General features: G+C 36.1%; 1 protein-coding gene across 11 annotated transcripts in view; it reads right to left on the bottom strand.

Annotated features, from left to right (window-relative positions):
- Positions 1-18,039, bottom strand: part of NFIB (nuclear factor I B) — a 244,489-nt gene that overhangs the window by 537 nt on the left and 225,913 nt on the right. For all 11 annotated transcript variants that reach the window (XM_043891295.1, XM_043891298.1, XM_043891297.1 and 8 more), the window contains one exon: positions 1-6,056. This exon is cut by the window's left edge and continues 537 nt beyond it. In XM_043891295.1, coding sequence (XP_043747230.1) covers positions 5,927-6,056 — 130 coding nt within the window. In that variant the 3' untranslated portion in view covers positions 1-5,926. The remainder of the gene's footprint in view (positions 6,057-18,039) is intronic.

The following is an 18,039-nucleotide window of genomic DNA, read 5'->3' as shown; positions in this document are numbered from 1 at the left end:
TCTCAGAGAAATATCATTGAGGTGGGGGCACCTCTTCCCAGGATGCTAAAAGTTCTATATGATATAAGCACAAATTAACAGCTTGATGAAGACATAATCTACCGCAGCTTTGAGAAGCCTATTCCTGGGATGGAGTTACCCCTCACATTCTACAATGTTGTAGAGATATTTTTTTTTCCAAGAAAATGTCATTTGAAACATATTTACAACTGAACTCAACAGAGACTGTGAAATTGAACAGGCACTGCTCATTTGTTTGAGTTTTTTGGTAAACATTTTGCTGGTTTTTTTTTTTTGTTTTGTTTTGTTTGTTTCTTTCTCGTTTTGCATCAACTTTTTTCAGTCCATGCAACTTCAATGCCCTCGATGAAGAATGCATAATAAGCCATACTTCTTGAAAAAAAAAAAAAAAAAGACTTCCTTCTGCATAAAGAGATATATTTGCCACATCAGTCCCTGTAGCAGTTTTCAAAACCATTCTGTCAAAAATACAGTAATACAAGACCGGCTTGAGTGTCACCAGCTCACACTGTCTTCTGTGTACATAGGCCACCATCTATTACCGGTACTGATCATGCAATAAAAGTTATCAGAGGCTGGGGCTGGCGTGCTGGTAGGCTAGTGCCACTGAAGCCTTTTCACAATCTCAACATACATTTGAATTGCAACACACAGATATTTCTAAAGAGTCTTAACTAGTGAACCCTTTTATTATTTAAAAAAAAAAAAAACTACTTACAACCATTGAAGAAAGAATTGCAACAACAACAACAAAAAAAAAAGTAAAAATTGACCGTCTCCAACTTGTCCCCTTTGACTATATGAACAATGTCACCAACAGATCTGTGGCACGGACACAGTACAAAGAGTTGTCATGGCAATGAGTTTGGCTGATGCAAAGGTCATTGTGCAGGGTCAAAGGGCAAAAATCAGTGGTCCATGTTACCCCCCAACTGCAGTGCTCCACCCCACCCACACAATTTCATAAAGAATTAGAAAAAAACAGGGGAACTACCAGAAAGTGCAAAAAATGAAGAAGGCAGCTTTCAGCTCCTTCAGCATGGAGTAGAACATTCAATTTTAAGCTTTTACTATTGAACTTGAATAGCCTGCACATTAAAAAAAAAAAAGTTTTCTATAGAAACCCAATTTTTAAAGTCCAGGAAGCATGCAGCTGGTTAATGTTAACCAAAGACCTTGACAGGAACATGTAAACTCTATTGAATGTCATGCTTGGGGCCTATCTGCCAGCAATATTGTAGTTGTTTCATTAAAAATGAATACTGTACACTGAATATGGGATAACTTTCTGCAGCCTTCATCGTTTCACACGATACATAGAGTTTGAATCTAGGTAAAGAACATATATCCTGGTGTCACACTGCTGAAATGTCCCTGTGCAATCTCTTTTGTTGAGTCCTTATGAAGCTACAAGTCACAAATCCAAGATTCTGCTCCCTGAGGACACGTTATGTGAGACATAGCACTGTTTTGTCATTTTCTGCCTATCCTGAATGCTCTGTGAAACAACCTTAAATACCATCACGTAACAATCACAAAAACTTTTGCTAAAGGCCGTTTATACTAATAAAAAGACAGTGGTGCTTCCGACATTCTGAAATGCTCTGAAAACCAACTTTTCCAATACTAAATACAACAAAATAACCTTCATAAAATATAACTTTTCTCCATTTACACTTTTTTAAAGGATTAGTATCCTATGCTTTTCAAGCACAGGAATCTGTGAAATAACTCCTAACATGGACAGATTTTTTTTCTTTTTTAATACATAACTTAAGAGCCTGGAGAGTTTTAACTCAAGTCCAGTCTCCAAACAAGGAATATTCTTGTTTACTTTAAAAATGGAAACAACATATAGTTCCATTATAATTGTTAAAAAGTTAGCTTTACAAACATGGGAATTTTAATTTAAAAAAAAAATTCTTAACAAAACTATACAGTGTACAAATTACTGTCTACAAGGTAGGCGGTTTGTGAAGAAGACCTTTCGCTCTTCTTGCTACTCGCAGCTTCACAGATTCATTCACATATTTTTTTTTTAAATGGAGCTGCCCACCCGAACATTACCCCATAACTATATTGCTATAATTACGATTTTTGCCATGTCTTTATGTACAGTCTCCTTCACTGCCTTATTCTTTTCTTCTCCTTAGACAAGCCCTCAAACGCTCATGTTACTCCAGAGGAAACACTTCAGAGGCACTGGGAGGGGTGGGCTGCAAAGCAACACAAGGAAAGTTGAACAGTGCCATGGAGCCAGGGGCTGGAGACGCCACCCCCTACTGATGCCCTTGGGTGACCTTCACCATCCTGAAGCTCTGCAATTCTGGGGAGGGGAGGGGCGTGCAAGACCTGCAAGAGGGGGGGCCCTTAGTCACAAGATACTTCCTGGTAAAAAGAGGAGGAGGCCGAAATGGATTTGAGATTATATAGAGAGTAGGATCTTTTTAAAGAGTTTTATCTCCAAGGGAAGGGAGGAAAAAAATGATTTTAAAAAAAGCAACACTTGAACTAGGCTTTTGTATTCAAGAGGCAGGCAGGAATACCCACAGTGTGTAACTTGTGCAGCTAGAGATGCTCATTCACTGGCAAAATTTTTAAAAAAGAGAGCAAGTCTGCTCTTAAAAAAATACTGTGTGTCCTGTGAGGTGGATTTGTTCACCTATTAGGCTGAAGAGACCTGAAGAGCTTGGCTGAGATGATGTTTTCTACCAGGGCAAGTCATCACAGAAATGACTGAACTTACTTTTGAACTTGCAATGCAATGATCCTGCTGTGCTTTTCAGCATTGGGGCTATCAAACTGAATGGGCTAATCAAATACAATTGTCAGGCCCGTAAGCATTGTTCTAAAGTCTTCATTATTAAATGATATGCTGTGAGAACAATAGACAGTTTATTTTATTAGGCCATGGACTGGGGGAAGGGGGTCAGGGGGCTCCCCATGGCAGCCCACCATGTGTCACTAATTCTAAGAGAGTTTCCTTCTAGTAATGAATTCCCTCAATGGAACTGGGGGGCAGTGGGGAGAAGTAAAGTAGAACCAGCCTCCATTCACCCTCTAGCCCTCCAGGGAAATTAAATCCAATATATATTTGAGGTACCATCCCTTTAAAAAAAAAAAATCCCATCAGCCTCTAATGGGCTTAATTCATCCACAGGAAAATTTATTTCTTCAAATTCTCTATTTCCTTTCTGCTCGGGTTCTCAGTTTAAAAGGGCAGGTAAAATGAAAACTTAACAAGATTTATTTATTTATTTTTGTTGTTCTTTAAAAACTCAAATTTGATTTTAATCTAGAAGTCCGAATACATTTGATAATAGCGACCCTCTGTTCAATCTTCTGGATATTTAAATAATATATCTTTTTTTTCCAAGTGCACTACCATCCACTTGAAGTAGTGAGACACAGGTAAATCACAGACTACCATTCACAAAATGAAGAAATGGGGAAGAGACGTGGTGGGGAAAGGATATGGGAGCACCCCCTCCAGCAGGATGGCAGATTTTAGAGGAGAAAGTATACTCAGGTGTTAAACCCCCAAAGTCGAAACATCTGCTAGATGTACTTTTCAACAACTATCTTTGCCAAATATGAGACAGGCTCATTCGCCACTGTGGATCCGAAACTTTCGAGAAAAACGACCACCCCCAACAACAACAGAAAGATAAGACCATTTGTTTTAAGCCAAGTCTGCCTCCAGGAGAACTGGTTGTGTTCACTTGTTCTTACTGTTTGTTGTTATGAAAACCAGAAATGAGTTCAGCTTGCACCCCAGGTGGGGAGTTCGAGAGGGGGAAACCTGTGTTTAAGCTGAAGTTTGTCACAGTAGGCAGAACAGTCGCTTTGCAGCCCAGGCCCATCTCAGGGTGCACTGCTTCACAGCTACACTGGAAAGTGTTAAAAATCCTCCCACCCACCCCAGAATATATATATATGTATATTAAAAAAAATCCCCTGTCCATCTCTCAGTACACAAAAGGACCTCATCACACTGCAAAAATAGCAGTACCCACTTTGGTCAATTAAAACAAACAAACAAACAAAAAAAGCATACATTATTTTTTTTTTTTAAATCTGTGTACTTACCTATAATAACCAATACAGCTAAAAGCACTACCTACATAGGCAAAACTTGGTATTGCATAATTCGTATAAATTTGAAACCCCTCCCCCCCAAATATTAATTGGAAGATGAAAAACATGAAAGGTTAATAGAAAAAACACCAAAATACTGAAAATATTGCTGGTCGATTACAATTTTTAAGCGGCAACTATACACAGCCATGATATGCTTTATAAATGTGAGATAAAGGTATAACTGTCTAAAAAATCCATGATGTCACACATTTTTCTTCGTCTGGAGTACAAAATATTTTGTCATAAAAATGGTAAAGATTTAAAATGATAATAAATGCAGCAAAACAAGTGTAGTGATGTCACTTTTTTGTTTTTTTGTAGTTTTTTTTTTTGTTTTTTGTTTTTTAGATTTCAAGGCAAGGCACGTAATGTGGACATTATATCTTCGTGCAAATTAGGATTACTGGAAAGAGTATTTTTAATTAAAATTTTAAGAGACATAGAGGCAAAAATGTGTCTGCCCATGCACACTACAGATCTGTCAATACAAGAAGTTTGTTGAACAAGGCTAATGTCTGAAAGCACCATGCAAGTATTCAGCACCCTGATTACATCTGTTTTCTCAAGAGTGCGTTTTTACATCCTACACCCTGGCATTCCCAGTTTGTAAACTGTAAGCTTTACCCTTGTGACATGGATTTGCCTGCCTCTTTGTCTCTAGAATGCAGATTTTATAGAACCTTTTGTACACCCTATGGGTTCTTGATGCAACCAGTAATTTTAAATAAATAAATTCTACCTCCAAGGAGGCTGCAGCTAAACCAACATAAGTGCTGTGTTTTCATTAATTTTTTTTTTTCCTCAAGCACATGATTTGTCTTGATTTAATGCCTTTTTACTGCCCTCAAAAACTGAGGGGAAAATAAATTCGTTCAAAATTCTCTTAAATTCTTTTTAATCCCCTCAATTTAGAGTCCAAGGGCTGAAGGACTTATAATCATGATTCCCCTTTAGATATAAATTTATAAATTGCACTTGCCTCTGTTAAGTGTTTCTTTTGTGGGGAAAATATTATATTAATTTTTACTGTTGCATGCAGAGATAACACTTCACCTACAAAGAGGCATTTCTTCCATAGAGCCTTTTGTGTTCAAACTGTTTTTTTTTCCTTTTTTCTTTTTTTCCTTTTTTTTTTTTCTTTTTTTCCTCTTTTTTTCTTTTTTTTTTTTTAAGATTTCAAACTGGGTTACACACTGGAAAAGGCTGGGTTAAGGGCCAAAACTTAATAAATCTGTACTGATAACTAAAGGCTACAGAGATTTCATATATATTTCTTTTAACTTTTAGAAATCAGAGTGCTTATAAAATGGCTGGCTCATGGCTCTGTCACGCCCAGCACCTCTGATGCCGCCTCCTAGCCTTCGTTGGTGAGATAACCAGGAATAGTGATTCCATGCGTAAACAACAAGATACTAAACCAATAAAACTAGCTTATCATGCAAATATTAAGGCATCTAGAAAGTCAGTTAAAATATATTGTCATAGAGACAGAACATCTATTTCCCAGCGGACTTCATGTAACAAAGGCTACTTTGCAGGGGCTGCGAACTACCATCAGTGAAATATCATCGACCCTTTTTATGTCATTACAGTTTCAACCTTAAGGGAATTAGTGATTGTAAGTGCTGCGATTGCTGGTCTATTATCTTCTTTCTTCAGTTTCCTTCCTTTCTCCCTTTTTGTTTTGTTTGTTTTGTCCAGTCTTCCTCTTTTCCTTTTTTTAAAAAAAATTTCTTAAACTAGTGTTGTATTTCATTTTTTCCCCTCAGTTGCTTGTTTCTGCTTGAAGGAAAGGTTCTCCGATTATGTTCAAACCGTAATTTTGGACATTTGCCGGTAGGATGGGTGTCCTATTTGATACTTGGAAAGGAACCAAGCTAGCCCAGGTACCAGGACTGTCGGCAGGAAGGGGGCAGGAGAGGGGCAGGAGGGAGGGAAGAGAAAAAGAAAAAAATATGTTAAAATCTATAACAATATTAGAGACATAAATTCCATAGGCATCAAATTACTACTATAACTTTTCCAAATTAGAGTCTAATATGAGATACATGTGCTTATAAATGACACATATTATGCATATATAAACTACATGGTCTATTTCTGTCACAGATGGTAAGACTATTGTGAGGCAGAAAATATCTCAAGTAAGACTCATCCACAGGTAAACTCTGAGGGAGGATATTCTTCCTAAAATATTTGGTCCACTTTGATGTAAACATAGTATGATTTTCTGTCAAGAAGAAAAGAGCAAATCTACAACAGTATCGATATACTTTGCAAGTTATATTCTGATCTTGTTTTAATTAACAACAGTTGTGATGTATTTCAATTTTTTTTTATCTGCCTATTGGTTGAACAAAACTGAAAGCCATAATGAAAATGATTCCTTTTCCCTCACAATAAGAGAAAGTATATTTTCCAGGAAGGCCAGTGCATAATACTTAGTTTGAAGCTGACACCAGAAACCTCTTCCTCCCTGTCAGTTACGTTTCCACATCCCAGCTGCTCTGAGTTTGGGAGCTGGGAGAGGGGTGTGGGTGGAGCTCCACAGGGAGTAGGCAGAGGAGAGTCTTGCCCGTCTTTAACTGACTCCTACTTCACCTATGCTGTATTTGGGACTATTTAAAACAAAAAATTTTGAAAAACAGTTGTCTAATTGCTACTGGCATCAGTTCAGTTCAGTTCAGTTGCTCAGTCGTGTCTGACTCTTTGCAACCCCATGACTATAGCACACCAGGCTTCCCTGTCCATCACCAATTCCCGGAGTTTGCTACTGGCATAATCCCGCATTAAACAAATATCACATAGAGGAAAATAAAACAAGACCTACACATCATAGACAACCCCACACCACGCATTTTGAGTATACCTAACCAGACACATTGTTAGTTTCAATATTAAACTTGGAAAGAACGTCAGTTAAGTAACAGCTGCACGAATAATCATGAATCAAGAAAACACCCAACTGACAATTCCATACCCAGTTTTGTCATGGTCTGGCATGGAAACACAACTTCAGTGTCTTAAATTTAATTGATCCTCTAAATTTAATTTACATTCTTTTCTTTATTTTTGGAACCATGAAGTGAGATGGATTCTACTACTGTAGCTATCAAGATAGACATCCTCGTTTTTTTCATATTTGAATTCCAAAGGTACAAAAACCTTTATGGAGTATTAACGTGAAGAAACAATTTCCCTACCCACCCACCCCCCAAAAGAAAAAGCTTGGATTAAAAAAAAAAAGAACTTGGTATGTAACTTTTTTTAATCTCATGATACTTTTAAAGAAATAATTAAGCTTATTACTATGTGTCTAGGTACATACTTCTGAGTTAATATTTTAATAGGAAAAACTTCACAGTAACCTTTTATGCTCAAAGGATTTTGTGATTAGACTATGAGCTCCATAAAAACAAAGTCCATTTCTCTTTTTGTTCTCCATCTAATACAGTACTTAGTACATTGCAGGTACTCAATAATTTTTGGATAAACAAGCAAATCAATTAAATATTCCAAATCACACCCAACTATTTATTTTCTAAAAACGTTGCTCATAATCACATAGTTTCATGAGTACATTGCGATTTGGCCCCCTATGATAAGAAAACTGGCATCTCTGGACTTAAAATGAGAGATGTTCCATATTAACAAAAATTAACTATGCAGGAGTAACCAAATAATACTTGAAATCAAAGATTGAAACTAAAAAGATATGTCATCATCAGATGAAAAATCATAATTCTACAGAATAAAAAGTTGTTACTGAAACCTTTTCTAAGAGACTTAATTGTTTTCATGTATTTCTTTCTTCCTACACACATCTTCAACAACTATTTCTGCACTTTGCATCACTGACTGGGAAGAGTGTTACATGACATATTAGTAAATATTTTCTCTCTACTGTGCTTCCAGTGCACTTAGTTATATAGTACTACAATAGCACTATTGTATGATATGATATGATATGATATTACCTCATATCATAATTATCTGTACTATGGTTATCTTACTGACTGAAAGGTAAGATCTGTAAAGAAAATGACCTTATCAATCCTTATTACTGGCCATAGCTGATGCTAATCATTTCTCAACAAATAAATGACAAAGATGGATCTCCCTTATTTTTTAACCTAAAGCAGGAAGCATGTATGAAAAACAAAAAGACCAGCTCAAATGGATAATCCTTGACAGTAAAAGACAATGTCAACAACAAGTGAATCACTTTGCAAAATTAATGAGTCCCAAATTAAATGGGCTCTCGGAAGTCATTTAGAAACTACATACTTTAGGAAAATAAAGTGTATTTTAATGCTTGAAAATAGATGTGGCTCTTCAATGGAGAAGTTTACCAATTAATGGCAGAAAAGACAAAAATTCAGGGTTTAATTTGCAATAGCTTTCTTACTCAGTTCTTTAGAAAAGACATGTATTGTTAGCCTTTGGAAAATCCTCAATAAAAATAAATAGATGCTAGTGACTAAAAGGACTCTTACTGCAGAATATCTAACAAATTCAATTTAGATGTTTATTTAAACCTTTCGAACCTCCCATCCTACATTATGACCATGTCAAAATTGCAGTGTGTGATATATTTGTCAATACTGTTTATGAGCCTTTGGGGAGAAATAAATCTCAGACATTAACACTGTGCAGACCCTATATATGAGTTTATAAGCCTCTTATTGCCAATTTGAAGGTTAAACTCAGAATTATAAGGCACAGATATTTTTAGAACTTTTTGGTAGTACTGTTGAAAAAAATCTGGTAAAACTAATTCAAAGATTATAATAAAGAAAAATGTTTAATCAAACAAAATAACCTAGATCATTTAATCTCAAAAAACAATGCCTCAAATTGTACAGTTTCTTAGGTAAAAAGGTAACAGTGCTTTTCAAATATCAACTCTCTCTACATAAGTCAATGGCAATAATCACCAGAATGGATAATATAAACACACTTTCATATTTATGTACATATACTGACTAGTTATATGTAAAATGCTTACTGATTTTAATTCCTAACAGAATGAAAATTATGTGGAATCTAATTTTCAATCCAATAATCTGTGTCTCTGTCTATTAAGAGATAAGAATATAATTGAAAGATTTCAAAATATTCAAAGTCAAATTAAGCTTTTCAGCAGTATATCTTCAAGCACATATATACTTGGTCTTCATTAAATTTTTCATTGCCAAATCACCTTTTTTTTTTTAAAGGTAAACAGAAGATGAGCATAACTGAAAGCACATCTTTAAAATATATATATATATGTAACTGCCATATTAGTAAAAGAAGAAAAAAAAAGAATACAAGCACTTCGTGGAAAAATCAGGCACCAAAAAAGAGCCCCAAAGATTCTGACAATACCATAACACACAGCAGAATTCATGCTAGTGACTCCTACTCTATATATGCTCTCAGTATGTATTGAGATATTTTGTTAAAAACGAATAAAAGTTAAATAAAAATTCTAAAAAAAATTCAATACATCTGACCTCATAGATAATATTTTCATATGATTCTGGTCAAATATATAATGTGGTTTTTCCCCAGAGGGAAGATGCAAACAAATTACATTAATGGTAGGTGATGGTATGGCTTCATTTTATTCTGATCAGACTATCTTGGAAGCATTGTGTTCCTTCCCTGTATCACTCTTCAAGAGAAACAAACTGTATGGCATTACTTTCGTGAAGAAATACACCAAATTATGTCATTTGAAAACAGGTAAAAGGAGACAGGGAAGACATGATAGTTGAGTTGAAAAGAAATATAGATATCTCCCATGTGGTTCCAGTAGACAGAATTAGCATAGAGGGAGAAACCTTCAGAAGATGCTGATGGCCTTCTATAAATAAGATATCATCTTGGGTGTTTCACACATCCTATGTCACTTAATCTTCTCAGTGAATTACTGACATTGCCATCATTATCCCCTTTTCACAGATGAGAAAGTTGAGGCTTAAACTCATCCAAAGTTACCCACCAACATCTCAGATGTGAATTACTTCTATATGATTCCCATGGCCATTTAACTATTACATTGCTTCCCTGGGAAGTTAGGCATTAACCAAACATTCAAGAGAACTTTTGAACACAGTTTTCTAAAGGCAAAATGTATTTGCTTCAAGAGACAATGAATTTCCCATGCCCCAGACTGCTGGATTATAACCTGGCTAGTACTGCAGCAGAATTATGCACAGAACACGTGGTTGGTCTAGGTGATCAAACAGCTCTGATATTTGATATATCTATCTCCTTTGAAAATAAATCTAGTTGAAGTTTAACTATTAGAGTGACCTTATGGTGAGGATGAAGGAGGAAGAAGATACCCACTTCTTTTTAAAAATGATACACTTTTTATATATTTAAAATCCAGGACAAACTGGATAAAACTGTTCATCTTTGCATCCAGAAGGAGTAAAGAGACTCAAAGAATGAAAGTGAGAAAACTCCTTTGGGCAAGTCAAAAGTCGACGGTTGTGCTTTTTAAAAGTTATGCATTCTGTGACTGTGTATTCTAGGCCAAAAAGGATTAGGCTCTTAGCTTTTAACTTGGTAACAACCCAAGAACCACGGGGTACCAAAAAAAACATATATGGAATCATAAGTTGAGTAAAGAACCAAAGACACAGGCTTCCTTCAATTATTCAAATTGAAGAATGGCAAATTTCAATGTGCTTCTGAAAAAGGGCTAGGCAACCCACTTGTCAAACATGTTATAAAATGTCAAAAGTATCCAGTGTTCTAATACTTCTGAGGGGACTAATCATATCACCCATTCAGATTTTGCATACTGATTTAAATCATAAGACTACCACATCTGCTTTAGAGATTGTACTCTTTCAAGAAGCTTAAAAAAATATTACAGGAATGAAGCACCAAGAACTGTATATACTCATACATACCTCAACTGTACAAGTAGCCACATTACTTATAGACAGCAATAAAAATAAGCAATGGCCCAGAAAGCATGAGATAACAAGTAAAATAAATACTTTCATTTAAAAGCAAGATTCGCCCTTAGTTCCATTGTTCCTGTTTCAAATACCCCCAAGAAGGAAAGTTTATTATTTACTTGGCTAAACGTTCCTAATTTTGTTTCCATAATATTAACACACAAGTATTAGTATCTCTCCCCAAATGCACAATAAACGCTTTCCCTACTAACAGCTAAAATCTGCTGGAAAAACCAATCAAGAACAGTATAATTAAGTATCAAGTCAGAAACCAGGCTGTCCTGGATGTGTGCATTTGGACTGGCAGCTTATTTAGATATAATACAAATGCTACAGACTATGTCTTGTGAAAAAAATGCCCACTTAGGCCAGGGGAAGGAATATAGGAGTGATATTTAAGTACCCATATATTTATGAATTATTAATTACATAAAAATAATATAGAAGAATTCATTAATGTATTAGAGCAAAGAAGAGAGTATTTATTAAATATACCAGTTACTAGCATTTACAGAGTATGTCCTATTTGCCAGGTACTGATCTACGTGCTAGACCTAATTTAAAGTTTTCAAATCTCATTATACACCTATAAGAAAAGTACGATTATTATTCTAATTATACAGATGAGGAAACTGAAGCTGGGAAATTGTGTCTTGCCCAACTCCTGCTGTTAGGTTGTAGAAGCCAGAATTTGAAATCTAGCAGTGTGGTTCTAAAGCCTACATTCTAACCCACTACACTTCACCTCATCTCCCTCTTTTGTGAAACACATTATTTATATTACTAAGCAAGAATTCATATTATCCCTGAATTATACAAGAGATTTCTATGAATTAAGGTCCCTATCATTTAGGCACAATGGAATTCCCTAAAAAGTATAACTTTTGAGTCTAAATTTCAACACACAAAACTATTTTATTTGTCTAATTCAAGATTCTTTTCATCTGAGGACAATATTTGCATTTTTTGATGTATATACAGATGTTGCTGCATGTCTATAAATTGCTTGCTTGCATTCCACTTCTGATTGAGCTAAAACCAGAAGTGAAATATACAAAGTGCTTTACTCAGGTCTTGGGTTTCTTCGATTTATTTCCCCATTTTTTAAGGATCATTATTACCATTGGAATGATCCTATTTGCATGCAAGATGATTTCTAATGATTGTTACTATTTGTAATAATCTGTATTGGAAAGCTCCCTGGCTGGCTCTTACCTGAACTGCAAAGTACTCTTGTGGGCTCTCTGGGAAACACCAAATATCATAAACTGCAGGTGGCTCATGGAATTATTCTAACTGCAAGCAATAGCACTTCATAGTAATGAAAGAGAAATGTATTTGTTTCTTAACTAAGTAGGTAAATAGCTTGCTTTATTGCTACTCTTTGGGGACCAACGATTTTGAAAATAACATATCAAATCAGTAGGCCATCAAAGCTCATTAATTTATATTCAGTTGTTTCAGATGTGTTTTGTTATCACGGCATGCTGGATGGCATGTTAAATTTACCATGTGTGAGTACTAGCGTTTTCTAAGTGAAATAATGGTATATGCCAGTGAAATATGTTATTTAACGAACAGCACAGGGCAAGAAGAGCCCTTATGTATGCGGCCACTGCAGCTAAAGGTCTAATGTGCTCATTCTAATGTCTGTACCGTTAGTAAACAGCTCTTACAAAATCCTAGACTTTTCAACAAGGCAATCAATATACTTGAGAGTAATAAAAACTTATTTCCTTAAAATGTTTAGCCATAAGTAAGAAAAACAGTCTTCCCCTGAACTGGCCAAATTTAAAAAACAAAACTATGTTAGATACTTGTCGTGTTTTAGAACTGAAAATGGTAGAGAATCATTATTGTAAATAAATTACAGTATACAGACACATATGTATATAACAATTTATGTAGCTGTGGGAGGTTTCAGCCAATTAAAAATATAGAATTATCAGGCTCCAAAGCAGTGATTTGATCTCCTCCCATAGAGAATCCTGCGTGTGGATTTCCCTCCTCCTTCTCTAGTCTGTATTCCTCTCTGTCCCCGGCTCCTTTTCAGGGCTATTGTTACAAGTGCTACAGCCCCCTTATTAGCATATGTGAGTCTTCAAGAGCAGACAAAATTCTCTACAAAAATAGTGCTTCCAAATAGTGTCTTTCACTAGAGAAAATCACCCTAGGCATACTAAATTAAATAGAAATGTTAAGTTTTACACAAAAGCAAAATTCGATCCTTTCCCAAATGATTTTCCTTTAAAAGCAAAAATCAGTGTTATTTGCACCATTTCACCTCTAAAAGAGAGAATCATTTTTTTTTTTTTGGTATCAGAATTCTGAAGCATAAAATCACAAATGATTAAGGAATTGAACATGTTTTTATGTTATGCCTGCTACTCTGTTCACATGTACAAAAAAAACCTTCCTTCTGTCATAAAACAAAAATTAACAAAGGAGAGAATAACTGTAAATTTCTACAATTTCTGAATATTCAAAATTTGTCTTCTTTAATGTCTTGAATTTTTGCCTTTTTCTCCTTTTGTAGTTTCTTATTACATTTATTATCCTGTTTACTCAATTCATACACTCTGTCATCTAGGTAAATATGACTAAAAACGCACTGTATACTTCCTAATAGCACTGGCAAACATGAGAATGAAAAAAGGAAGTTATTAAAGGGTGCGTTGGCCAGTCACAGAGCTAAATTTCTTAGGGAATTAATACATATGTAAATACGGCACTTTCCATTAAACATCTCCAAATAAAGTAGGTGTTTAACATACTTCTTTCATCGCAAAGGGTTAATCAGCAAGGTTGACATTTGGGAATTTTCTGCATCATGCTCCTCCCTCTCCCCTAGTGCAGCCAAAAATCATCTGACAGGAAACGTAAGATTAAGTTTGTCCTACCTAAGCGAACAAAGAGTGCTCTGAACAGGCCACTCGTTTACTGCAGAGCGGGAACTTTTCTAATCCTGCTGGAATCTGCAGTGCTGCTCAGAAAATATCATGGAAAAAGTTGTTTTCTTTCCTCTGACATCTTGTCTCTGGTCATCCCATTTCAGTCACACTGCAGATCCTGCTGCTTCTCCCATGAAGGTTAACGTAAAGCTCCAAACATAATCATGTGGAAAATGGACATTATTGATTCCTACGGTCCATTGTTCCCCTATCCTAAGTCCCTGAAGTTCAAGTTCAATCTGGAATTACATCATGTCTGGTTTCTCCTGGTTACCAGACGGCTTGAGACGTGACCACAGCTACAGAAAAAACAAACAGCCTTCTTCACGCTTCGGCTCCCCTATCGATTCAAACGTAAACTTTTTTTCTTTCTCTCAAGTATGCTTCAAGTATGGAGCATGGTTAATTTAGAGATTAAGTTCCAAATTAGATTATCTAATGGCATCTTAATGGATTGCTGACCCATTTCCTGTGGGATGGCAGCATGCAAGTCTGGCTGGAATACAATTAATTTCTTAGGAAGTCTTCTGAAGAGTTTCCTAGATAAAAAGGAAACGTTGTGTTGTGCAAATCTTTCTTTACAAATGGAGAAAGTTAGGCAAAACTGCAACAAATCCCCAATGTATTTTTCAACAGCCAGATTACAGATAACTGCGTGTGTATAAACACCAGATCAAGACTATTTTTAAGAATGCTCACACTTTAATTTTTGGGTTCCTAACAGGTGCAAATAATTTTCATGAAAACGGAGTAGTAATTCTTTTAAACAGAATATCCAAATACAAAGAGCAACACTAGTTAGCAGCTCTAGTTCCCAAACAATGGTCATGTGCAATTTTGGCTTTTGCAAATTCCCCTCCTTGAACCGGATTCTCCCATTCAGCCACCTCCTTATCAGCATTTCTATCATAGTCCCAGAGTGGCGCTGGGGACCCAGAATGGTGTGTAAAAAGTCGAACATTTTGAATACACGTTAGAGCTGACAGCTGAAAAGGAAATTCAGCACTCTGAGAATAAAGCTCCCCCCAGGAACTCCAGGAACAACCCAGCTGTTATACTGTAGTTATGTGTCAAGATAACAAACTGAAAGCAGGAAATGCTAAGCTGGTGAATTTGTAGGGATGGTCTCCGTCTAATGTGGAAATACAAGTTAACTCTTAACATTACCTAGAGCCAGTACAGGGGTTTGGGGGAGAATGGATACATGTATATGTATCGTTAAGTCCCTTCACTGTACCTGAAACTGCTCACAACATTGTTAATCAGCTATATCCCAATACACCAAAATGTTTTTGGTGTTAAAGCCAGTACACACATCACCCGCATCATACACATGCCATATGTTTGTACATGCCACATGTATACACACATACATGCATGCACATACCCATGCATACATGTGTATGTACATACACACCATATATGCATACATGTTATATGCATGTGTATATTTTCCATACAAACATAATTTGCAACACAATAGTGAAAATTATTTTGTTTAAATATTCATTCTTAGGTCATTGAGGACATATTTTACAAAGAAAAGTTTAAAGGATGAAGCAATGAAAATGGTACAAGTTTGAGGAGAGGGTTTTGCAAATAGACTTAAATGTATGAAATGAATGCTATTATTCCTTCCTTTTTGCCCTCCTCCTCCTGACCAATCAGATCCAAATAATCTTTACTGGCTGCTAAATTTCTCCTGGGAAATCAAGCAACTCTCTAGAATTGCAGTAATAAACGACAATTTCTTACAAAAACATGTGTAAAGTCACTACAGAATGAAGTATTCAACTCATAGAAAGGAACTGCTAACACGTGTAACATGGAAAATAGCTGATAAAAGTCTCTTCGGTGCCATTCAATTATGGCATCAGCAGAAACACAAAAATCCCTCCAATTATTTCAGTAAAATCTTCATTTATTCATTATTTCAGAGGCTGAGCAAATGGTTTGTGTAAACATATCCTTCAGTAACACGCACATGTTTATTTTAGCCATCTGAAGGCTGCTGCTATGTTTATAGAAGCCATCAGACACATACAGCCACTCACTTGTGGCTTTGCCTTTTCTTGAAAGAGGTGAAGGGGGAAAAGAGGGACTGAAACAATAAATCCAGTTTCTCTTTTGCATAAAGCACTCCTTCCAATGTTTTAAAATAACTTCTGTTTATATTATTCTTGGATTGTCCTGTGGCTTTCTTGTTCATTCAAATATATTGCTCTTTCATATTTGATAGTACAAGCTATGTTCTGGCTATAGCTTCAAGAAAGCAAGCCAGTTAGGGAGTTAACTGCTGTATTTGTTTATACCCACATAACTCACAGATGTAACAGTGTAATTTGTCCACATCAGAGGACAAAGCACAGACACAACAGTACTCTCATGAACAGCATAAGCAACTCATCACCAATTACCCTGCTAAGAGCTGAGCCCCTCCGGACTCACGCAGAAGTGAGCACTCCGCCAAGGCATTTCACTCTGGGTTAACTGCAGTACCTGACCTTTGGGTTAGGAAAAAAAAGTCACATTTTCAAGATGCAAGCAACATACACACACACATACACACACACACACACAGCTCTCAAAATTCTAAGGTCAAAACAACAAAACACCTTCAGGGTTGCAACTTAATAAGTCTGTGCATACTTTCCAGAGGAGTCAGCTTCAGTTCTGAAGGGAATGTTTATACACTGGGACTGGGGGATGCGTGGAGACAGAAGAGGATGCAGGAAATCTTCCCGCTTTGACTTATACTCGCATAGCTCCCTGGGCACTGCCATTTTCAGTCCCGAGGAAGAAACTGCCTTTGACATGGAAACACCTCTACAGAAGGACGGTCACAAAGGAGGCGACCATGGACAGTGATTTTACCAAGAAGGTAATGGCAGCGAATAGCAATCAAAGTAAAACCAAACACTTTCTTTGCCTTGTCCTCTGTTTACTACAAAGTCTCCAGGGGGCCACAACAAAAACAACCTGATATTTTCTTTATTCCATTAGGACAGAGGCACACGATTTAATTTATTCAGATCCCTCGAAAGTTGTAGCAATGGCCTGAAGATTTCAGATGTCTGTTATCAACTTTAAAAGTAATAGCGTTACAGACATTTCTGATTTCTTTTTCGATATCTTTTTCAGAAAAAAAAAACTATTATGTTTCATAAATAACTGCAAGACACATATTATAAACCATGCATAAATTATGCATATGTTGTGCCACAGACATGGCCTGTTGTATGATCAAATACAGACTCGACTTGCTCTTATTTTGGATAAATATAACAAAGCAAAGCAAGCTGCTGTCTCCTTTGAGTTCATTTATTATGAACTGTAGGATACTTTTATTTTAAGAATGGTGAGGGTGTGTATTAGTCATGCAGTGTCTGGGACTGCCCACCACAGAGTTGCAATAAATACCTGTTGAATGTATGAACGTTTCACCTGCTGTTATCAATTATGTGCCCCCTGAATCATGATAAAAAGGGAAGAAAGCCAACTACCTTTGTCAAGCTTTTTGAAGCATTAAGGCCATTCTACATATTATCTACCAATCCCCAAAAATTATTTTGGAGAGAAAAAATAAAATTTTAACTTAAATGAATTGATTTTTTTCCCTAAGTGATTATGACCTGAAGCTGATGACCATACCAACTTTTCACCAAGAAGGTGATGGGTAAGATGAACAAAGCTCTCTTAAGAAATGAGTTTAGTCATCATACTAATTCACTCCAGTCCCTGTGTTCTGGGATGACTCATCGTCCACTCACCTTTTCTTTTTGGGAACATCAATTTTTGAACTGAAACATTACTAGGAACTAGGTGCAGTTACATTTTAAGTCTCCAGCAATTTATACCCTCATTTCACTTTAATGTACTTTAGCAATACTACCCAGTTTTAGATAAGTAAATGTCAGTCAGTAACCCACAGATTTGGAAACTCACACAGCTACATCCACATTAAA

The sequence above is a fragment of the Cervus elaphus genome, chromosome 29 (genome assembly GCF_910594005.1).
Source record: "Cervus elaphus chromosome 29, mCerEla1.1, whole genome shotgun sequence".
Taxonomy (NCBI): Eukaryota; Metazoa; Chordata; class Mammalia; order Artiodactyla; family Cervidae; genus Cervus; species Cervus elaphus.
This window is presented reverse-complemented; position numbering and strand designations above follow the sequence as displayed.